Here is a 23993-nt window from a genome sequence, read left to right on the forward strand (position 1 = left end):
AGTGAGACTCTTATCTCAATAAATTAAAAGGGTGGGTGATGTGGCTCAGTGGTAAAGCGCCCCTAGGTTCAATCCCAGTACAAAGAAAGAAAGAGATTGTGCTGAGAGTCACACAGGAGGGAGGATTTAGTGCAAGGGAAGGTTCTCACAGTGGTGGACAATTCCCAGTCGTGATTTTAGATATCCTCCCAAAATCCAACCCATTTCTGGCTAATTCTTTTAAAATATCTGAAATCCCTATGTGACTCCGTGGCTGGATGCTCTGGGCAGAATAGCTTGCTTCCTGGGATCTCAGGTTACCTTGCATTCGAAGCAGATCTAACACTGGGTGCATGGAGTTAGAGTGAGACTGTGTAAGAACTGTTTAGAATTTGCACCAGCTCTGGATCAAATGGATATCTCTGGTTAGAAGGCTGCTGGCAGTGGACACCACCTTTACCTTAAATGTGGTCCAAGCTTATGAACATCCATTTCCTGGCATATCTCACCGTGTCCTGATGGTTGACTTTAAAAATACAAAATTGAATGGCCAAGCAGAGTGGCGCATGCCTGTAATCCCAGTGTCATGGGAGGCTGATAGGGGAGGATCATGAGCAGCTTCAGCAACAGTGAGACACTAATCAACTCAGTGAGACCTTGTCTCTAAATAAAAGTCAAAATAGGGGCTAGTGATGTGGCTCAGTGTTGAGTGTCCCGGAGTTCAATCCCTGGTACCAGAGTAAATAAATAAAGCAAAAAAAGTCTCAGGGGCCAGGCATGATGGGAGGGAGGCTGAGGCAGGAGAATTGCAAGTATAGGGAGGTCCTAAGATGTTTAGCAAGACCTGCTAAAAAAAAGAAAAGGGAGGGAGATGGAATGTGGTTGGGTGGTTCAACAACCCTGGGTTCAATCCCCAGTAACCACTACAGAAACAAAAGCAGCAGCATGAGGGGTGTAGCTCAGTGGTAAAGCATTCAAGTTCAGGCAACTAGGAATATTGATTTGAATTTAAAACTGGGCAAAACATGGACTGTAGCCACAGGGCAGATAATGAGCTATATTAGGGGGGAATTCATTTGCATTTCTATAAACAATCATTTGCATTACTATCAATTTTCTGCAACTTACATAGTTGCAAAATAGCTCAGAGGTGGTGAAGGGCACTGCTAACCTTGAGGAGTCCTTGTCATCAGCTCCTTGTCACCTTTCAAGGTCGTTTACAGCTCCTCCAAGAAGCAGGGTTTGTTTCTTATTAACTGGAACATTCTAAGACCTGAGTGATGGCCTCTTCTGTTGGTTTTCTCCTGGTGCTGACTCAGCATGCAAAAGGCCCAGGGTTCCATCCCCAGCACCACACACACACACACACACAGTTTCCTGGCTCTATATGTTGATTGTAGAAAGCTGTTAACCTAAGGTGTTCTTAGTGAGGTGGTGGACAGGATTACCAAGTGTTCAGAGACAAAGGTTTAAAAATTCTTTAACATCACCTATGGCTCCATGATTCTCAAGCCAGGGACAATTTTGCCCCCACCTGACGTTTTACAACGTTTGAACACATTTGTGGTCATCACACTGGCACAGGGCTGCCACTCGCATCGAGTCACACCTTTCCATGCAGGATGGTTCTCTAACAGAGACACTCAGCCCAATGTCAATGCTGCCAAGGCAGAGAAGCCACTCTGGGGAATACCTAGAGTGTCCATTCAGAGATAATTCATTCAGGCGGAAGATTCTAGGCTCCAGGAGGACCTCATGTCCTCTGTCCCCAGCCTTGACTCCTTGCCAGCTCACCACCAAGCACCGCCTCCTTAAGGCAGATCCAAGCAGCTACCAGCCAGCATGGAGGTCTGTGAACTGAGGCTTTATAAGGCCAGAACGGAGAGTCTCAGGGATATTCTGGCCCATACCTGACATCATGGGGTATGTTGTGTGAAGTCTATGGACCAGTTTCTTTGGTTTCTGGAAAGCAAAATTCCCAGTCCTTTTTTTTTCTTTCTTTCTTTTTTTCTTTTTAAATTTTGAAACAATTCTAGCTAAATTGCCCAGTCTTGTCTCAAAACTTGCGAATATCCTGCTTCAGTCTCCCGAGAAACTGGGATAAATGTGCACCACCTGCCTGGCTAGACTGGCTTGTCTTTCAGAGACCTTTCCAGGAGTCTAGGAGTTAGACTTCTTGCACCCAGGGCCTGTTGGTTGGAGAAAGATGTTATGCACCCCGCAAAGGGGAGCTGTTCCTAAGAAGACTGAACCATGAGGTGGGACCATGGGGCCAGGAAGAGACACTGTGTCCCTGGAGGCACACCCCTGTCTAACCTGCCTGTTCTGTCGCTGCACAGACCCTGCCCCTCTCCTAGGGTTGGAGGGATTCAGGACAAAAATGAGAACATCTAAGAAGCACTTGGTACAGTGCCTGCCACATGCTCAATCCTTCCCCAAGGTCTGCTCTTAAGCTCCTACTGTTATTACCATGAACCATATTAAACTGTGTCATTAGATCACATAATGTACCACATTAAATACCTCCAGGAAGTGCCCTGGAGGAACTCCTGGCCTTTTTCCTGCCTCATGGAACCATCTGGATCTTTCTCACAATGAGATAAAGTGAAACAAAAGCCTTTAAAAGTCTTACTTCCGCAGTGACATAAGCCTGTAATCCCAGCAGCTTGTGAAGCTGAGGCAGGAGGATTTCGAGTTCAAAGACAGCTTCAGCAACATTGAGGCACTAAGCAATTCAAACCCCATCTCTAAGAAAAATATAAAATAGGGCTGGGGATGTGGGCTTAGCGCTTGAGTGCTCCTGAATTCAATGCTCAATACCTGTCCCCCCCCCCCAAAAAAAAAAAGAGTCCTGAGGCAGCCTTGCTGGAAGGCAGTACTTAAAAAATGTCTCCTCTCCTATTAAAAAGAATATTTGGAGAAGCAAAAGCAGTAAAAAACCACCCATGAGTTCCCCCTGGTTTTATATGCAGGTGTTACTACCTTTGGAGGGGCTTCATAGGGACTTTTTTGGTCTTTAAGATTTTTCTATTTAACAAAAAAAGGTAAAGAAAGTTTCTAGGGCTGGGGTGGTGGCTCAGTGGCAGAGTGCTTGCCTAGCACATGTGAGGCACCAGGTTCAAGCCTCAGCACCGCATAACAAATAAAATAAAGGCATTCTGTCCATCTACAACTACAAAAAAAAAAAATACTTAGAAAAAAAAAAGAAAGTTTCTATGTAGAAATTTTATTTCGGGCTGGGGTTGTGGCTCAGTGGCTCAGCGCTCGCCTAGCACATGAGAGGCCCTGGGTTTGATTCTCAGCACCACATAGAATAAATAAATAAAACAAAGGTTTTGTGTCCAACTACAACTAAAAAATAAACATTAAAAAAAGAAAAAAAATTTATTCCAAGAAAACATTATTGTGAAAGTAGTAACATATGTTGACTAGAGAAAAAGTATATTGACAAAATGAAAAGAAAAAAGTTTCATCTGGATGTGCATACATACTAATGCAAAATGTTAAAGAGAGAAACTGTGAGTCAAGCCTGGGGTTGATTATGGAACATGTGGCGGTCTCTTTACTGTCTGCTCTAGTTTTCTGTAAATTGAAGACTACTGTGACCAAAATACAAAACAAAACAAAAGACTATTAATTTTGTTTCAGAATCCATCTGGCCCATCCCAGTAGCACATGTTGGTAATCCCAGTGACTGTGAACTTTTTTTTTGGAGGGGGGGTACTGGGGATTGAATGCATGGATGCTTAACACTGAGTTACATCCCCAGCCCTTTTTTTTTTTTTTTGGTGTGTGTGTATGTGTGTTTGATGCTGGGGATGGTACCCAGGGCCTTGTGCATGTGGGGCAAACACTCTACCAACTGAGCTATATCTTTTATTTTTTTATTTTTTTGTGGTGTTGGGAATTCAACCCAGGGCCAGTGCATTCGAGGAAAGCACTCTACCAAGTGAACTATATCCCCAGCCCCTTCCCCACCCTTTTATAGATTTTATATTCTATTTTGAGACAGCTGCTCTCTAAGTTGCTTAAGGACTCACTAAGTTGCCCAGGCTGGCCTCAAACTTGTTGTTCTCCTGCTTCAGTTGCTTGAGTTGCTGGTATTTCAGGCATGTGCCAACTTGCCCCACTAATTTCAGAGATCGAGAGCCTGTGTCGGAGGGACCATAAGTTTGAGGCCACCCTAGGCAACTTAGTGAGGTACAAACAAACAAACAAACAAATCTATCTGAACTATTTTATCCACTGATAACCATTGATAATACTGTGGCATTTATTCTTGGATTGGGAGTAAACAATGTTCACAGCCATAGTAGTAGCAGTCGTAACAGGTGACTTTTCCCATGCTCTCGTGGCCCTGAATCCTTCCGACACTCTGTCGTGAGGAGCCTCACAGAGCTTCCTTTGTGCCAGGCACCCTCTTAACACGCATGATCCACTCGTGCACTCCTTCTAAGGATCCTAGGAGGCTGTTACCATCACTATCCCCAATTTAAGATCAGGAAGCCGAGGCCCTGCAGATCTCCTAACTTGCCTCAAGCTCCGAAGCTGGGAGGAGGTGGAAGTGACATTAGGACCCTCGATGAGGGGGCCATGCCTGGTATTTTAGAAAATAAGGCAGTTGGGGAAGTGGACACAGATTCCCCCTTAAGGACCAGAGGGAGACGGAATGTATTTGGAATCAGGGTTAGTGGCGGGAAGTGTCATGAAAAGTGTGGGTCCTGCTTTCCGGAGCATAAAGACCCGGCTTTAAGCCCAGCCTGGCTGCTGGCTAACCCGTGGCTTTGTGCAGCCACTGAGCTCCTGTGTCCTCACTTGTGAAGTAGGTTGGATCATTCCCACTTGGATTACAGTTGGGGGAACATGGAACTCTGTGCAGGTTTTAGGTGCTTGATAAAAACAATAGCTCACGTTTGCTGCATATATCAACTGGTTGCAGCTGATCTGAGGGTGGGGCTTGGAGGGGCTGGCCCAGGGAGATTTAGGGGGTGGCTATGTGTTCTACATGTGGAGCATCCTTCTGGATGTAGGAGAGAGAGAGAACAGGAAGCACAGGCCTATTAGCCAAAGAATGCTATTTCCTCCTCAAAGTTACAGGCAGGAGCTTCTAACGACCATTTCCTTCCTTTCCTTTTTTTTCTTTTCTTTTTTTAATGGCAGCCTTGGAGGATTGAACCCAGGGCCATCCCCAGCCCTGACATGCTTCCTTTCTTAAGCAACTTCTTTAGGACATAAGTCACACATCCCAAACTTAGTTGGGATTCTAATAGCTCCACATTTTTTTTTTTTTCACACAGTGCCCCAGACAATGGGGTATTTGGTGGTTCCACCCTATACGGAGGCAAACATACTAAAAGCTGTCCACATCCAACATGAAATATAATTACGTGTAACTATTTGCTTTAAGCTGGGCTTGGTCACTGCATGCTCTGTAATCCCAGTGGTTGAGGAGGCTGAAGCAGGAAGATCCTAAGTTCAAAGCCAGCCTCAGCAATGGGGAGGTGCTAAGCAACTCAGTGAGACCCTGTCTCTAAATAAAATACAAAATAGGGCTGGGGATGTGGCTCAGTGGTTAAGTGCCCCTGAGTTCAATCCCTGGTACTCAAAATAAATAAATAAATAAAGTTTGCTTTAGTTTTAGATTGATTTATTATTATTACATTTTGAGGCTTTTTACATATTGACTTTTAACCTCCTTCCTCTTTCCCAAACTTTTTTTCTTGTGTTCACAAAACTTTATCAGGGGGCTTGGGGATGTGGCTGGGGCTTGGGGATGTGGGTCAAGCGGTAGCACGCTGGCCTGGCATGCGTGCGGCCAGGGTTCGATCCTCAGCACCACATACCAACAAAGATGTTGTGTCCACCAAATACTAAAAAAAATAAACATTAAAATTAAAAAAAAAAAAAACTTTATCAGCCCTTTGGAAATATTGTGCAAATGTGGATGTGGAAGGGGTCAGGTGTGACTGTGAATCACAGGACACATGGTAGAGCCTACTCCATGTCCGAGGACTGAGTGTGGGGCACATGTGTAATTCCGAAGAGGTGGCTGGTGGAGTGAATGTGGGAATAGAGTGTGCCAGGTAGTGTGAGAGTGTTCGGATGAATGAGGCAGTGTGTGCGGTTGTGAATTCCAGGAGTATAGGTGGAGAGTGAGGGTGTGGATCCAGACAGGGTGAATAAAGGGTGAGGGAGTCTGAAAAGCTGAGTGTGCCAAGGTGTATGTCCCCATGTGACTATGATTCTTGGGGGGCACACATGTGTGAGATGTAAGGTGTACGGACTAGGGTGACCAAAAGGGGGTGAGATGTGGTGGGTTGTGCCTGCGTGTACAGTGCGCGTAATTGAGGATATGGGGTGTTGCTGGGGGTTGAGCGTGGCAGGATGTGTGCATGTGTGAACATGACTGTGCCTGTGATGGGGTGAGTGTGGAAAGGTGCGCGTGTGACTGTGAACTCTGGAGAGGGGTGGGCCTTGAGCAAGGCTGGCCGGTGGGTGGATGCTGGGGTTGCGGCGGCGGCAAGGCGCGCGCGCGTACGGCGGGGCGTGGGCGGGGGGCGCGTGGCCGGGTGGGCGCGCGTGGGGGGCGCGCTGCGCGGGCCGGGGGCGGGGACACTGCGGCTGCCGCGGCGGCGCGGACACTGCCAGGCCGCCCCCCGTGGCAGTCGCGGCGCGGAGCAAGCGGGCGCAGCGCGGAGCTCGGGCTCATGGTGCGCCCGTGTCCGTCGGTCGGGCCGCGCGGGCGGCTCCGCGCGTGGCCCGGCGCTCGCGACCTCGCCCCTTCGCTGCGGGCCCGGCCCGCCCGCTGCCGCCGCCTCCTCCCCCGGGGCGGCGCGGCGACGGCGGGCGGCGGCGCGGAGGCCGGACCGGGCGGCGGCCCAGGCGGCGCGGGGGGCGCGGCGGCCAAGGCGGGCGGCGCCGCCGACATGACGGACAACATCCCGCTGCAGCCGGTGCGCCAGAAGAAGCGGATGGACAGCAGGCCCCGCGCCGGGTGAGTGGGCCCGGCGGGCCGCCCCTCCTTTGTCCGTGCGCGCCTGGGAGCCTGGGTGCCGGCGCTCCGGCCGGCCGGGCCTGACAGGTTGGCTGCGCGCCGCGCCGGGCGCCATGAGCTGCGGCCGGGCCGGCCCGGGCGGTGGAAAGGGACCCTCTGAAGCCATCCCAGCCTGAGCCCGTCCCTTTGGGCCCGAGCGCCTGGCTGCCTCGCTCCCTCGCCCACCTTCCTCTGGAAACCCTGGGAAGCCGGCCCGCCCAAGGCTGTTTACAGGCGTGCGGAATTAGAATCCTCCGAGCCTTTTCCTCCTTTATTGTTTGGCGATCACTCCCTGCAGTTGTGATCTCGACTGGGTCTGGAGGAAGGCTTGCTGGGCTCGGGGAACATTCCTCGCGAGCGCAGATCTGCTTCCTTATGGGGGGAGGGCGCGGCCTTCGCCGCGGGGTCCCCCATCAGCGCCTCCAGGTCGCAGTCAGTCGAGGCTGCGCGGAGACCACCTGCCTCCCGACCTTAGGTGGGCCGGAACTGGCAGCTGCAACACGGTGGGAGGGGCTCCTGCTGGCCGATTGACGACACTGTCCCCGCAACCCTCCCCAGTTTTGGGGAAGGAGTCCCCTGGTAGGGACAGGATTTGCCAAAGCCGTGCCCTTCCCGCAGGGGCGGACCGCGAGGGCAGTTTAGGTGTGGAGGAGGCGGGCCGGGCGGTGGAAGGGGACCCTCTGAAGCCTTCCCAGCCTGATGGGTTTCCCTTCCTTAGAGAGAGCACGGGTTGCTACTTTGTGTCTTGCCGCTTTCCCGTGCAGTGGATGCAGGTGACCTGTTGAGGTTTTGAGGGGCTGTGGCATCGCCTGGAACAGACGCACCTGGGAATGAGGACTGGGGGAGCTCATAAAAATGCAGATTCCCTGGCTTCGCCCAGACGCGCCAATCAGAGTTCCCGGGGGTGGGACCTGGAGATGTGCATTTTCACAGGCCGCGCAGGTGTGGGTGATGCCCATTGACAGCTGAGAACGGCAGCGGGGCGGGGCCTGCGGCCTTAGGACCCGCCCTCTCTGGGACTTCTCTGTGGCAGCCACTTCTTGCAGCGTCAGTCGCTCGGAACCGAGACGCAGGAGTGCGGTGGGACGGGTGGCATCCTAGGGTGACTTCCCTCGGTGTCAGTGGAATTTTTAAAAATGTAGAAATATATAATATACATACACACGAGTATGAATTACATGTATGATCGTATACACGTGTGTATGTTCTGTTACCCGCGGCCGGATGGGCCCCCGCCCCTGGCCCTCCCGAGTCTTCCGGTGAGAACGCCTGGCTGAGGTTAGATGGAAGAAACAAGCTGGAGGTTAAGGGCTGCGCCCGGGGTGCAGGCGCGTGCCACCGCAGCGGCTTCTGTTCTGTGTTTTTTTTTCCCTTGGGATTTTGTGGTTCTGGGGATCAAACCGAAGATCTCCTGCCTGCTAGGCGAACTTTCTTCTGCTGAACTACATCCCCAGCCCCAGTTCTATATTTTAATTTTTACATTCACTTGCGCTCCAGGCCTGGAATTGCCAGTTTTGGAATTGATTTTTTTTTTGGAACTGATGTATTTTCTAAATGGTGATGTGGACTCAGATTCAAATCGTGTATCTGGAGTGCTATGCATTGGCGCCCACACCCCCCCCCACTTTTTTTTTTTTTTTTTTTTTGGTAGTGGTGGGGATTGAAGCCTGGGCCTGGAACATGCATAGCCCACCCGCAGTAAATCTTTTAATGAGTTAAAATGATAAGCAGACTCTAAAGCTGTGTCATGAACAATTAGGAACCGCCTACTGAGTGCAGGATCTGTGCCAAGTGATTCCACCTGCCCATCAGGTGTGGGTGCTCTAACTGTGTAATTTCCTGGGGAACTTAAGGCCCATCCCAGACCCCCTTCTAACGGTTGACCCTCTGTGGCTATGGATTCAATAAACTGGTTGAAAAGATTTGGGTGGAAAAAACTGCCTCTGTACCAAACATGTACAGACTTTTTTTTGTCATTATTAACTACACAGTACAAAAAAACAATGACATGCGGAGTAGCAGGTACATTGTATTAGGTGATCTAAGTCACCTAGAGATGATTTAGAGCACGGTGGAGGATGTGCCCTAGGTTCTATGCAAATCCTACACCATTTTATCTAAGGGACTTCAGCATCCTCAGACTTTGGTATCTGAGGAGGTTCTGGAATCCACCCCCATGCTTACCGAGGGATGACTTATATGTTTTTTGAAAGCTTCCTCATTATTTTAATATGCAGTCATGGTTGAGAACCTCTGATTCAGTGCATAAGAGAAAAATGCAAGGAATTTTTAAATTTAAAAAAATTTTTTTAAATTACAGATGGACATAACATCTCTATTTTTATATGGTAGCTGAGGATCAAATCCAGTGCCCCACGCATACTAGGCGAGCACTCTGCCTCTGAGCTACAACCCCAGCCCCACAAGGAATTATTCTTTTTTTTTTTTTTTTTAGAGAAAGGAGAGAGAGAGAGAGAGAGAGAGAGAGAGAATTTTTTTTAATATTTATTTTTTAGTTCTCGGCGGACACAACATCTTTGTTGGTATGTGGTGCTAAGGATCGAACCCGGGTCGCACGCATACCAGGCGAGCGCACTACCGATTGAGCCACATCCCCAGCCCCCAGGAATTATTCTTAATTGATAATAGAAATATGCACTGCTCATGTGGAGGCCTGGAGGTTGTGCTGAACATAATTTTGTATTTTAAAAAGTGAGATTTCTGGTTGGAATTGGAATGGAGGGTAATATCCATTTTAGAGTTTGCCAGTTTGGGAACTGATTTTTTTTTGGAACTGATTTATTTTCTTCTTAAAATATTTTTATTAGTTATTGATGGAATTTATTGATTTATTTGTTTTATGTGGTGCTGAGAATCGAACCCAGTGCCTCACACATACTAGGCAAGTGCTCTACCACTGTTCTACAAACCCAGCCCAAGAACTGATTTATTTTTTATACAATGATCTGGATTCAGATTCAAATCATGTATCTGGAGTGCTATGCATTTGCATTTTTTTGTGTGTGTGTGTGGGTAGTGCTAGGGGATTAAAGCCAGGGCCTGGAGCATGCTAGGCCTGCAATCCACAGATATACACCCCTAGTTCAGTTATAATCTGCATTTTTGGAAAGTAGCAATGTCAATGTGGGAATCCTGGTGTTTGGAATACCTTGGGAACAAAGGCTTCCTGAATGTAACTGTGGGGGTGGGAGGGTGTGCTAAAGGAAGGAGAGACTCCTATGGGATGGTCAGCCTCTGCTGGGCACTTGAGATGAACGGCCTGTGTCCATCCCCACCAAAACAACGTATTTTTGAGGTCAGTTTCCAGTTTCTTCATTTTGTAGACAAAGATGCAATGATATTAAATGTTCAAATGATCACAGAGTAATCAGTGAGGGGGGCATAAATGTGGATCCAGTCTACTCATTTCACTGGATGTCCCTCATAATAAAGCCGTGGGGGGGGGGCTGGCAGCAGTGGCCCACGCCTGGGAGCCTGAGGCAAGAGCATCGCAAGTCTAAGGCCTGCCCAGCAATTAAGCAAGAGCCCGACTCAAAAACAAAAGGAAAAAAAAGAAAGGGCTGGGGATGTGGCTCAGTGGCCAGGTGCCCTGGGTTCAATCCCTATCCCCAAACCAAAAGATAGAAAATGCTGTAGGTGGGGATTTAGGTGAAAAGTCAGAAAAAAGGTGCCATATGTCCCAGGGGACAGTGTTACTAACACTTCCCAAGATTTGCCTGTTTGCTGAGGCCTGTGGCCCCAATGTTCTTTCCTCCCATGAGAAAGGTTCCGCATCTGGGGACCGAGGACTGTCGAAATGGCTGAGTTGGGAAACAAAGGCGCTTGTGCCACTCTGCTGGGAAGCATTTTATGACACTGCGACCTTTGCTTCTGGCGGTGTGGAGTCCCTCTGGGTGGAACACCAGGGACTGGATGTCAGGTGCCTGGACTCGGGATTCAAGGAGCTGGGTTCCAGTTCAGGCTCTGCTGCTTACCAGCGGGGTGATCTTGGGAAGCCTGCTTCACCCCGGTGGGTCTGGGTCTTTCATCTGTTCAGTGGGAATAAATTGTACAGTGGCAGGGTCGCTTTGACCCTTGGTGCACGTAGAGTTTGGAACATTTATGTTCAATTTGCCTTAGGTATTTACGGGGGCTGGTAGAATAATTGTGTGTGTGTGTGTGTGTGTGTGTGTGTGTGTGTGTGTGTGGGGCGGGGTGGGTGGTTTGCCTTTGGGGATCTCCAGGATTCTCTGTTAAGAGGAGGGCCTGCTTTTGATGGTAGGAAATTTAGAAATGTCACAACTTCATTGTTCTTTTCTGATCAAATTCAGGAAAATAAATAACTATGTCAAGTATTTCCTCCAAGTATGTGGAAGCCCTGTGCTACCTGGGAGCTGCCTTGAGCTCTGGCCGACCCGACACTTCACCTGGCCATGATAATTCCAGGTTTTGTGGCGAGGTTGGACAGGGATGCGTTGATGTTTGATGTACTTGCACTTGGGAGATGAGGAAGTCTGGCAGATGAAGTAGGTTGAGAAGGAAGAGCTGCTCATCTGGATACATACTCTATCACTAGGATTTTAGAAAACAGCTTCATTGAGGTGTACTTTAACATAACATAAAATATACCTGTTGTAAGGCTAGGGTTCGTTGATTTTCTTTTAAAAATAAATCCACAGAGTCATGCAATCCACTTTGTGAACATTTCCTTTTTCCCCAAGTCCCCATTAATCCCTCTCGTAAGTTCCAGCAACCGCTGACTGCTTTCTTTTCCACACGTTTGCCCTTTCTGGAGGTTGATATAAATGGAACCTTCCTTCGTCTGGCTTCTTTCTCTTAATAGAATGTTACTGAAGACACTTTTTACTGCTTACTAGAGTTCCATTGTGAGGATGTGCCACCCTTGTTTATCCACTGGCCTTGATGGATGTTGGGAAGGTCTTGAGCTCGGGGCTTGGTAAATAACGCTGCAGAGAACCTTCCAGGCCTTGTGGGCTGGTGGGCATGTGCTTTCACTCCCCTGGTCCGCCCTGAGTCGTTGAGACCTGTGTCTGGTCCTCTGCGTCTTCCCCGCCAGAACTGTGGGTGCTCCTGCCCCACCACCCTCGGTCGGTGCCTACACGTGGCAGTTGCCCATGGTTTGGTTCTGGACCTCCTCCCCTGCTGGCGAGGGCATCTGCACCCACGGCCTGAATGACCACCTTATTCAGGAGGCCCTTCTCTCCTCCCCCACTGGTCTGTAGCAGACCAGAAATGGCTGGTTAGTGGAATCAAGTCTGCATCTCTCTCTCTTTTTAAGTTTTTTGTACTAGGGATTGAATTTAGGGGTGCATAATTATTGAGCCACATCCCCAGCCCTTTTTATATTTTATTTAGAGACAAGATCTCACTGAATTGCTTACGGCCTGGCTAAGTTGCTGAGGCTAGCCTCAAGCTTGAGATCCTCCTGCCTCAGCCTCCTGAGCTGCTGGGATTACAGGTGTGCACCACCATGCCCAGCAGGCCTAAGTCTCTTAACACACGGATTTAAGAGTGTTAAGTGTTAACCTCTGGAGGTCACAGCCTGTGTGGAGTGGGGATTGGAGTCATTTCCTAGCTTTGGTTCACCTGATGAGGTGTTAGAGTAGGGGCAGAGGGACCTTCCAGATGAGGGGAAGTTCATGACCTTGAGATGCAGAACCATCCTGGATTGTCCCTGTGAGCCCATTGCAATCTCGCGGTCCTGAAGAGTCAGAGACAGAGCTAGGAGGGCGTCAGGAAGATGAGGCAGTGCTGTGTTGCTTCCTGGAGAGCAGGGAGCAGCCAGGAGGCCGGGAGGCTGGGAGGCCGGCCTGTGGGCAGCCCCCACACTCTGGGGAGGCCACGAAGCCAGTTCTCCCTGGAAGGAGCAGAGCCTGCTGACCCCTCGGCGTTAGCCCCGTGAGACCCATTTTGGAGTATCACTCTCTGGGACTGTCATAGAAGCCACAATATGTTTGCTTTGCTTTATTTATTTTTTTCCTTTGGTGGTGCTGGGGGTGGAACCCACGGGCATTCTGGGCGAGCCCTTTACCACTGAGCCAGGTGCCCAGCCCACATATGCATTATTTTTAGCCTGTAAATTTGTGGTAGTTTGTTACAGCAACCAGGGGAAGCTGGGAGGGATGAGAGACCTTGGGCACAGGCTCTCACCCTGGGCTTCCCATCCCTGGGGGTGGCTGGGGATCGGCAGGGAGCCTCCCCTGGTGGGTGCCTCCAAGGCATTTCCAGGTCGTGCTTACCTTGTACTTGAGAGCCCGGAACTTAAATCCCCAGGTCTGTGTGACTCACTACCTGTCGGTGAGGAAGAAACAAATGTGTATTTAGGACCTGCAGGTTCAGGCTCTGAGCCAAAGTTTCTCATTTATAACACAGTGGCCTTTGATGTTGGCCTTTTTTTTTTTTTTTTTTTTTAATCCTTGTTTTACTGATGAGGAAACTCTGCTTCAGAAAGGTTAGACAGTTATTTAAGGCCAGGAGTGAGTGGCAGAAACGAATTAGAACCCAGATCAGTCTTGAAAACTGCTGTATAAAAAAAAAAAAAAAGAAAGAAAAAAAAGATAAGAATGTTGTAGATTAAAATTTTTTTTAAAAAGATTCATTTGTGTGTGTGTGCGCATGTGATAATAGGGATGGAACCCAGGGGTGCTCTACCACTGAGCTGTACCCCCCTTTTTTTTGGTACTGGGGATTGAACCCAGGGGTGCATTATCGCTGAGCCACATCCCCAGCCCTGTTTTGTATTTTACGTAGAGACAAGGTCTCACTGAGTTGGTTGGCACCTCTCTTGTGCTGAGGCTGGCTTTGATTCTCCTGCCTCAGTCTCCTGAGCCGCTGGGATTATAGGTGTGCGCCACTGCGCCTGTCCCCAGTCTTTTTTATTTTTTATTTTGAGACAGGATCTTTCCAGGTTGCTGAGGCTGACCTTGAACTTGTGATCCTCTTATCTCAACCTCTGGAGTCCATGAGATTCAGGTGTGTATCACTGTGCCTGACTCATTGATTTTTTTTTCTCATTGATTTTTAACTGATAGCTAAAAGCATAAAAGTTGGGCATATATTCAAGAGCTTTGTAATGTTGTGAACAACCAATAAAAAAAAATCATCAAAAAAAAAAAAGTTGGGCATATTAACAAGCTGTAATTCCCAGTGGTAAAGAGTTTGGCTCTGGGGTTGGAGGGACCTAGGTTAATGGGCCAGTTTTTCCCTTCTCCTGAGTGTGGAGAATCTGAAATGCTTGGAACTAGAAGTGTTTTAGACTTAGGATTTTTAAAATTTTGAGATATCCTGGAGCTGAGACTCAAGTGTAAAGTCAAAATTCATTTGCATTTGATACATCCTTGTGTACATAACTCACAGGTTGTTTTATACAGTAACTTACTTTGTTTTTTTGAGATGGGTGGCGAGGGTGGCTGTGGGCGTGAAGCTCACAGAGGATGGAGAATCCCAATGTCAGGAACTCTGCAGCCCATAGGGGAGGGCTGAGCCCCGAGCGAGTTCCCATCCTGGGTGACACGAGGGACGCTCTTTCTAGGACACTGCGCAGGGTCTGACAGGAGCAAGAGCTTTGGTCAGCAGTGGCCGCAGAGGAACCAGAGCCACCAGAAGTGGTATTGGACCCTCATAAATACAGCTCAGGTTGCTGAGCCTTGAGTGACAGGGCTGCTGCAGGCCGGGGCTCTTTGTAGCCATCCTCAGTGTGGTACCAGGACCAGGGTCCATCGGATGTGGGATTCACTGTTCATGGCACTAAGAGAAATAAGGCCAGGGAGCGAGGAGTTCTTACTACAGACAGGGCTGGGTTTTTTCTTTTTCTTTTTCTTCTTCTTTCCGTTTTCTTTTTCAGGACTAAGGATTGAACTTAGGAGAGCTCTACCACTAAGCTAGACTCCCAGCTCTTATTTATTTTATTTTATTTTTTTATTTTTAGATAGTATCTTGCTAAGTTACTGAGGCTGGCCTCAAACTTGTGATCCTCCTGCCCCAGCCTCCCTAGTCATTGGAATTATAGGCTGCACCAGCACACCTGGCCCTGCAGATAGGTCTGTTCAATCTAATGCTTTGAACTTTTTTTTTTTTTTTTTAATTCTGGTAGTGCTGGGGCTTGAACCCAGGGCCTTTTGCATGCCAGGTAAGTGCTCAGTGCTCAATCACGGTGCCTTACCTCCAAGCACCAAAAGTTCTGAACTTGTAATTTTGGGTGTAAAAACGCCCTTTCTGTGACGTGATGAGGTAGCATTTGTCAGATTCTCATTGTTCGTAGGAGTGGTACTCTGTCGTCCCAGTGAGTTCAAAGTTACCAAGTGCTGACCTGTGGCTTCCGGGGAAATACGGGGTTTGGTTTTTTCAAGCTGCTAGTTCGTTTTCATCGGCAGATAATATAGGACCCTGTTGGAAGGCCCCATGTGTGAGACACGCTGACTCACTAATGCTCAACTCACATCTGTCCAACACACACACCTGCTCTGTGGGGCACCTCCCATCTTCCTCGTCTGAGGAACGCTAGACAGTTCAGCCCTGCACTAGCAGGCCGTCATTTTATTTCTATTTAATTAATTAATTAATTAATTACCAGGGAATGAACTTGGGGGCATCTGACCGCTGAGCCGCATCCCCAGCCCTATTTTGTACTTGATTTAGAGACAGGGTCTCACTGAGGTGCTTAGCACCTGGCTTTTGCCAAGGCTGGCTTTGAACTTGTGATCCTCCAGTCTCGGCTTCCTGAGCCTCCGTGATTCCAGGCGTGTGCCACGGGCACCAGCTTGTTTTATTTGATTCTGAGCCAGGGTCTCTCTGGATTGCTGAGGCTGGCCTGGCACGTGCAATCCTCCTGCCTCGGCCTCCTGAATAGCTGGGAGCACATAGAGGTGCCGCTGAGCCCCAGAGACCGTCTTGTTATTCATTTATTTGGGAGCTGGGGTTGAACCCAGGGACTCACTCCTGCTAGCCAAGTGCTTTACCTCTGAGCTGTAGCCCCAGCCTTCTAGCGACCATTTTCAGTGGTGAAATCACCCAGAAAAAGCACAGAAACACAGAAAACACAGCTTACAAAACATCTCCTGTTGGGAGCCTGAGCTGCAGCCAGGAGGCAGGTGGCCCGGCCAGAGCAGCCTGTGCCGGGCCCAGTGAGTTCTTTGCCATCTGCGAATGTCCAGGGATGACTGTGACAGTTTGGGGTCGCAAACTTTAGGGAGCGGGTGAATTCACAAGTGGGGAAGCTGCAGGTTGCCAGCATCCGCTGTGCAGGGTGGGGGCAGGGTGGGGTGCGGAGCTCCAGGGTTTCCTTTAGGGAGCTCCTGGGAGGGGTGCACAGTGGGGGCTGGGTTTTAAAGCCCTGCCTCAGCTGTGCTTCGTGTGTTTGGGGAGGAGCCTTGCTGGTGGGTGAGACCCAGTGACCCCCGTCTTCCTTTCCTCTCTGGGGACAGAGACCGGAGCAGAGGGCTCAGAAGGAGCCTTGGCAGTGGGCCATCAGGAATTGCTCCCTGGGCCCTCTGCCAGCTGCCCAGCTGCACCCATGTCACCCACTGCCAGCTACGCTACGTGGCCCTGCCCCACCCCACCCCACCCCCAGCCTCTGCCCTGTTAGGAGCCTGGCCAGGCCTGCTGGGCCCCCCAGCTTTCCTGCAGGGAGGGCTCTTCCCTGCCCCAGGTGAGCAAGGAGACCTTGACCTTGGCCATATGGGCAACACATTGGAAAGAGGAGGCAAGGCTTTGAGCCATCCCTCTCTGGACTTTTGGTTGTTATTTCTCAAAACACAAAGTTCTTGGGGTATCTTTACTCAGAAGCAGACATTGAAAGTCAATGACAAGGGCCAGACGTGAAGTGAAGTGCCTGTGGCTTCCCTCAGGGCAGGGACTGGACTTTGCTTTCTAAAAATTATTATTATTATTATTATTATTTTTAATATTTATTTTTTAGTTGTAGGTGGACACAATACCTTTATTTTACTTTTATGTGGTGCTGAGGCTCGAACCCAGTGCCTCACGCATGCTAGGCATGCACTCTATCACTGAGCCACAACCCCAGCGCCTAAAAATTATTATTATTTTTTTTGTGGTGCTGGGACCACTAGGGCCTTGCTTCACGTTAGGCAAATGCTGTGCCGCTGAGCAACACCTCCAGAGCCCAGACTTCAACTTAATTTAGAAAGAAAAAGACTTCTTATCCTTTTGTGGGGGCAGGGCCTAGAGATTGGACCCAGGGATGCCTTACAGTGAGCACAGGCCGAGCCCTTTTAATTTTTACTTTGAGTCAGGGTCTCGCGAAGTTGCTGAAGTTGCCCTCAAGCTGTGATCCTCCTGCCTCAGCCTCCCAGGTGGCTGGGTTTCCATGTGTGCACCACTTCGCCTGGTCATGACACACCTACACAATCAGGATGGTGCTATTTACATTAACTATTGTTTTTGTTCCTTGTTCCCTGTGGGCTTCAGATCTTGATCTATATATAGATGGAAAGTTTGGGAATAGATATAGATAGATAGATACAGAGAGAGAGAGAGGGGTGGGTGGGAAATATGACCAGAGCTCACTTGCAAACATTTGGAGTTTAGATTAGTAGTCATTTTTAGGGTTCCTTTGGTTTGTACCAAGTAATGCTTGATCTCTCTTTATAGTGCGCATTGTGGCAGGACATTTCCTTCTAGAATACATTTAAACAAAAGCAGGGAATCAGGTGAAAGAAAAAATAGGCAGTCAGTAAAGTTCCTGTGGCTCCTCTGGTGCCCGGCCTGACATTTGGGAGGCAGTGGCCTATGCCCAGGTGGCTCTGTCTGAGACACAGTATTCTTGCTGGGAGGGGAGGAATCTCGTGATCTGGTCTTGCTCCGAGAGGACAACAGCTGTGTGTTTTGCCCGCTGATCTGTGGAGAGCCTGGGAGAGCCTGACTTTTAAAGAGCCGCTCGTTTTCCAGGTGGCCTTAGTGCTTAGTGGTCTTAGTGTTGTGCCGTGAGGCGAGGACGGTAGGAAGGGACCCTGTGCGGGAGGAAAGGCTTCTGGTGAGAGCTGGGAAGGAGGGCTGGGCCGGAGATGGATGCTCTTCCCAGTTAAATCTTGGTGGCATTTGCTGAATGCCAGAGAACCGCCCCCTGGCCGCTGTCCCTGGCACAGAAGCAGCAGCAGCAGCATGCAGTGTCAACCCGGCTGGCAGCTCCTGGCCTGCTGAGCAGGTTCAGGGGGGAGTCAGCCCAACAGGTGGGCCTCAGCCCTTCTCAGTCTTGGTGCTGCTGATACCCCTCCCCGGGGCACTGCATGACATCTGTAGCATCCTGACCCAGCCCTCTGGGTGTGAGGAGACCTTCCACATGTCACCAGATGTTGTCAAGTCCTCCCTCACCCAGAACAAAATTGTCAGCTGAGGGTCTCCTCGTTTTTTCTGTTTTTTTTTTTTTTTTTTTTGCAGCCCTGGGTTTGATCCCAGCAACACTCCACCACGGAGTGCATCCTCCCGTTTATCTTGAGGCAGGATCTTGTAGTTTGCAGCCTGGCCTTGAACTTGGGATCTTTCTGGCTTAGCCTCCCTAGGAGTTGGAATTACAAGTATGTGTCACCAGGAGTGGCTCATAGCCTGTTTAAAAAAAAAAAAAAATCTTGTTGGGCCAGAAATTTGTGTTTGGACTATTGTTCTTGACTCTGAGGTCAGCAGTTTAATTTTAGTAACCAAGGAAGCTTTGAGCAGAGGACATTTGGGGAAAGTGGACTGCATTGTGCCCCCACCCCCAGATCTGACCTCCCCCGTGACTGGGTTTGGAGGTGAGGCTGTGGGACAGATGACAGAGGTGAGGCAAGACCTGCCCCTCTGACTGGTCCTGATAGGAGTGGAAATGGGGACACAGACACAGAGGACACCACCCCCTGTGGCCAAGAGGACAGCCCTGGGGGGCGGGGGACCGACCTGCAGATGCCTGGGCCTCACAGCCCCCAGAACCAGGCCCAGGTGGACTTGTGCTGCTGGAGCAGCCTGGCCTGCTCTGCCACCCAAGGGTTCTGGTGCAGGGAGCACCTGGGGGCTCTGCCGCGGGCGTGGTGTCTCAGCACTGTGAACCAACTGATCTCAACTGATGTGGGTGAGTTCACTGGCAATTTGATGTAGACAGGGCAATCCTGAGACCTGTCTGAAAACATGTTACAAAGTTGCAGGCCTAGAGCTGAGCCCCTTCTTCCCCACCCACTCCCCAGGAGTCACCTGAACCGCCACTGTGTGCTCTGAAGGGCGTGGCACTGTCCCCAGATGTTTGTGCTAAAAGTGTTTACAGTACTCACAATTCCTGGTTTTGCTTCCTATGGTTGTTGGTATTTCTTGTTACTTTGGTTGTAATAATTAGATGAGAGTAATAATTGCTAACCACTATTGCATGCTTATTAGGTAAAGTTGGGCACCATTAAAAGGTTTTATAGGGATTGTCCCATTTAATCCTAATAATGACCCCATTTTACAGGTGGTAAAACTGAGGAATGAAGGAGCATTTTTTTTTTCCAATTTAGGATTGTTTTGGTTTAGAATGATATTCAGGTTTTTATTTTCTTCCCTGGTTCTGGGGATTGAACACAGGGGCACTGAGCCACATCCACAGCCCTATTTTGTATTTTATTTAGAGACAGGGTCTCACTGAGTTGCTTAGCACCTCACTGTTGCTGAGGCTGGCTTTGAACTCGACATCCTCCTGCCTCATCCTCCCGAGCTGCTGAGATTACAGGCATGCGCCACCTTGCCCAGCTATTTTAATTTTATTTTATTTTTTGATTTTAGGGAATAAACCCAGGGGGCACTTAACTACTGAGCTACATACCAGCCCTTTTTATTTTTTATCTTGAGACAGGGTTTTGCTAAGTTGCTTAAGGCCTTGCTAAATTGCTGAGGTTGGCTTTGAACTTGTGATGCTCCTGCCTCAGCCCCTCAAGCCACTGGGATTATAAGTGTGTGCCACTGTGCCCAATACTCATTTCAGTTTGTTTTTGTTTCTTTCGTGGTGCTGAGGATTGAACCCAGGGCCTTGTGCATGTGAGGCAAGCACTCTACCAACTGAACTATATCCCCAGCCTCATTTCAGTTTTTTAAAAGACTCATTTTAATGAGAATCTCTGCAGCAAATACTGTTTCAATGCCTACTCCTATTAGAAATATTTTGCAGTGTCTATTTATTTATTTATTTTAAATATTTATTTTTCAGTTTTCGGTGGACACAACATCTTTATTTTATTTGTATGTGGTGCTGAGGATTGAACCCAGCGCCTCACGCATGCCAGGCGAGCACGCTACCTCTTGAGCCACATCCCCAGCTGCAGTGTCTATTTAGAGCAGATTTAAAAAATATATATTTTTGTAGTTGTCAGTGGACCTTTATTTTATTTATATGAGGTGCTGAGAATCGAACCCAGTGCCTCACATGTGCTAGGCAAGCGCTCTACCTTTGAGCTATATCCCCAGCCCATAGAGCAGATGGTTTTTGTTGGGGAGAAAGGAATTGGGGATTTTTGAGGCTTTGGGAAATGGGAGATATGTGCATGTGTGCTCTGTGAATCTTGGTGAAGGCTCATTATTAGCAGAAGTAATGTGACAGAGGACAGTTCGAGAAATTTCAAATTGTCCTAGTAGATATAAGTTCTTCAGAAACAGGGTACCTGCTGAGCCTGGTGGCAGACGGTCTCCTGTCTTCTTCAGCGGAGATGAGCTTTGCCTGTTGTCCTGTTACTTCTTTGCAGTGCTGGGGATGGAACCAGGGCCCTGTGTGTGCTGGGCCACCTCTGCCCCTGAGCCCCTGCCCCCTCCCTGCCTGTTGCTGAACTCGGTACAGATGGGGTCATGCAGGGGGCTCTCGGGTGCCTGGGTTGTGGTTCCATGTTAGGTTTGTAAGACTGAACCATGCTGTGTGGCGTGTGTAGCCGACCTTTGTCTAGTCCTTACGGCTGCTGTAACAGAGTGTAAGCCGGGGACCTTACAAATAGCGGAGACAGCTCTTCTCACATTTCTGGAGGCTGGAAGCAAGATCAGGTGCAGATGGCAGCTCTGGTGAGGGCCCACGCTGGTCACACACTTCAGTTTCCTGCCCTGTCCTCACCCTGGAAGGGCCAGGGCAGCTCCCTGGGTGTCTTTTATGATCCCATCCTGAGGGTCCCCTCTCAGACCTCACCAGCTCCAGGGGCCTGTCCTCCGCATCTCGTTTCCTTGTTGATTCGGATTTCAGCCTGCAAATTTTGGAGAGAGACGAGCAAACATTCTGACTCATCAGTGCATGAGTGTGTCACCATCCGTTTCCCATCCCCCTTGACGGAGGGCTGGCCTGTGTCCAGTCTCACCGTCCTGACCTTCACCTTGGCCGGCAGGTCCACTGCCCCCCGTGCTGGCCAGCGCCCGTCTGTCTGCTCTCTGCGCCTCTCTGGCCAGGGTACCGTCGCGTCGCAGTTTTCTTTTCACTTGTGATTTGAGAGTGGCTCCCTTCTCTTGACCCGAGGTTGGATTTTAGGTATCAAGATAGCCACGTCGTGGTCACACCGAATCTCTGCTGGCAAAATTGTCCCCCCACAGTAGCCACAGCTCCCTGGGCCTCCAGGTTCTAGGCCCTCACCCCGTTCTGCCTTCCTGAGTCGTTTTCGCTGGAGGGGGACAGGGGAAAAGTCTGAATTTAATTTCCCCTTAATTGAAAAATGAGCATGTGTGTGTATAGGAAAAATTGGAGAACAGACAAAAGCAGTGGAGGAAATAACAGTGTTGCGTTCCCTTCAAAGCCAAACGCAGGCGACACAAACAGTGGAGCAGCCAATGTTTTCTCCCTGTTCTATTTCTGTTTGTACATTGTTTTTTGTTCTGCTTTTTCCACTTAGCATTTTAATGGTTTTCGGTATCACAGTGTCTCTGCAAATGGTCCTTTACATTTATTTATTTATTTATTTTAAAAATTATTTATTTACTTTTTCTGTGTTGCTCAGGATTAAACCCAGAGCCTTGTGCATGCGAGGCTAGCACTCTAGCAACTGAACTATGTCCCCAGCCCACATTTATTTATTTAGATATTGGAGATCGAACCCAGGGGTGCCTAGCCATTGAGCTGCATGCCCAGTCCTCTTCCCCCCGCTTTTTTTTTTTTTTTAAATATTTTTCCTAGTAGATGGACACAATGCCTTTATTTTATTTTTATGTGATGCTGAGGATGGAACCGAGTGCTTCACCTGAGCCCCGCAAGCATTCTGCCCACGGAGCCACAACTCCCGCCCACCCAGCCCTTTTTAACTTTGATTTTGAGACAGGGTCTCTAAGTTGCTGAGGCTGGCCTCAAACTTGCAATCTTTCTACCTCAGCCTCCTGAGTTGCTGAGATTACAGGTGTGCACCACTGTCCCCCGCTGCAAATGACATTTTAAATGACAACAGAGGCTGGGTAGCATGTGTGTGGGAGGTGCTGGGATTGATCCCAGCATTGATCATTGATCCTTGAAATAGTGTTTTCACTCTGAATATTAGCTCTCCAGTGCAGTCACTTTAAAAGCAAACAAAGGGAAAATCGGGGGTGCACAGTTCTGAAAAGTCCCTTGTTGATGGGCCTCCAATTCCAGCTACTCTGGAAGCTGAGGCAGGAGGATCACAAGTTCAAAACCAGCCTTCACAACTTAGACCCTGTCTCAAAATAAAAAGGGCTGGGGATGTAGCTCAATGATAGTGTGATAGTGTACCCTGGGTTCGTACCCCAGTATGAAGAAGAAAAAGAAGTCTGTCTGGGGTTGGATAAGCCGGAACAGCAAAGTGGCACAGAACAATTTTCTACCTGACTCTGCAAAAACCCCATGCTTGAGAATCAAGGCCTTGGATTTTGGACATTTCAGAGGGTTGCCAGCTATCTGAAAGGGTATTCAGATCTCACAGCTCTGTGCACTTAAGGGCACGAAACTAAAATTAGCTACTGTTGATTCATCCATTCATTCCCTCCTTAAATATTTACTGTGCATGCTTTCTTGGGCAGTTTTTTTTTTTTTCTTTTTTGGTGCTGGAGGTTGAACCCAGAGGCACTTTACCACTGAGCTGCATCTCCAGCCCTTTTTATTTTTTATTTTGAGACAGGGTCTTGCTAGTTGCCTAGATTGGCCTTGAACTTGCAATCCTCCTGTCTCAAAATCCCAAGTGGCTGGGACTGTAGGCATGCACCGGTATGAGAGGCTTCCCTGGCAACTTTTTTTTTTTTTTTTTTAAATAGATATTTTTAGTTGAAGTGGGACACAACACCTTTATTTTATTTATTTATTTTTATGCGGTACTGAGGATCAAACCCAGTGTCTCTCACATGCAAGGCCAGCGCTCTACCACTGAGCCACAAGCCCGGTCCTTCCCTGGCAGTTTAATGTTGGGAATGTCGTGCAAACACCAGAGGCAACATTCTGTCAGCAGGAGTTTGCTCTCCGGAGACACATAAGGTATTCTTGGAAGAATTTTTTTTTTTTTTTTCTCCTGTACATGAACTTGAACCTGGAGACATTCTACTATAGAGCCTGACTTCCTTAAAGAATTTCCTTAGCTCTGTTGGTTTCTTAGGCGCCAGCATTCCTATTCTAGGGGGTTTTGATTTTTGCCATACTGGAGATGCAACCCCTGGCCTCGTGCATGCTAGGCAAAGGCCCTGGCACTGAGCCACGTCGCCTGACCTGTCCTAGGGTGGTTTTTTGTTTTGGTTTTATTTTATTTTATTTTTAGATGTTGATGGACCTTTATTTTAGTCATCTATTTATATGGTGCCGAGAATCGAGCCCAGTGCCTCACACATGCTAGGCAAGTGCTCTACCAACTGAGCCACAATCCCAGCCCCTGTCCTGGGTATTTTAAGTGGGTTGTCCTGTGGCATTATTCCTGGCCCAGTACTAGGGACCTCTGTTATTCCTTTCCCAGGAGAATGAGGCTTAGAGGGGTTAATTAACCAACCCAAGGACACACAGCTTTGCTGCCTTCTTGCCTCCCAGGCTTCCTCCGAGAGACTTTTCCAG

The 23993-nt window shown here is 48.9% G+C and overlaps 1 protein-coding gene across 1 annotated transcript in view; it reads left to right on the forward strand.

Annotated features, from left to right (window-relative positions):
* Positions 1 to 6816: 6816 nt before the first annotated feature.
* Atp9a (ATPase phospholipid transporting 9A) overlaps positions 6817 to 23993 on the forward strand; it is a 114298-nt gene continuing 97121 nt past the window's right edge. The window contains exon 1 of the mRNA XM_078051902.1: positions 6817 to 6973. Within this exon, the coding sequence (XP_077908028.1) occupies positions 6906 to 6973 (68 nt within the window). The 5' untranslated portion in view covers positions 6817 to 6905. The remainder of the gene's footprint in view (positions 6974 to 23993) is intronic.

The sequence above is a fragment of the Ictidomys tridecemlineatus genome, chromosome 5 (assembly GCF_052094955.1).
Source record: "Ictidomys tridecemlineatus isolate mIctTri1 chromosome 5, mIctTri1.hap1, whole genome shotgun sequence".
Lineage (NCBI taxonomy): Eukaryota > Metazoa > Chordata > Mammalia > Rodentia > Sciuridae > Ictidomys > Ictidomys tridecemlineatus.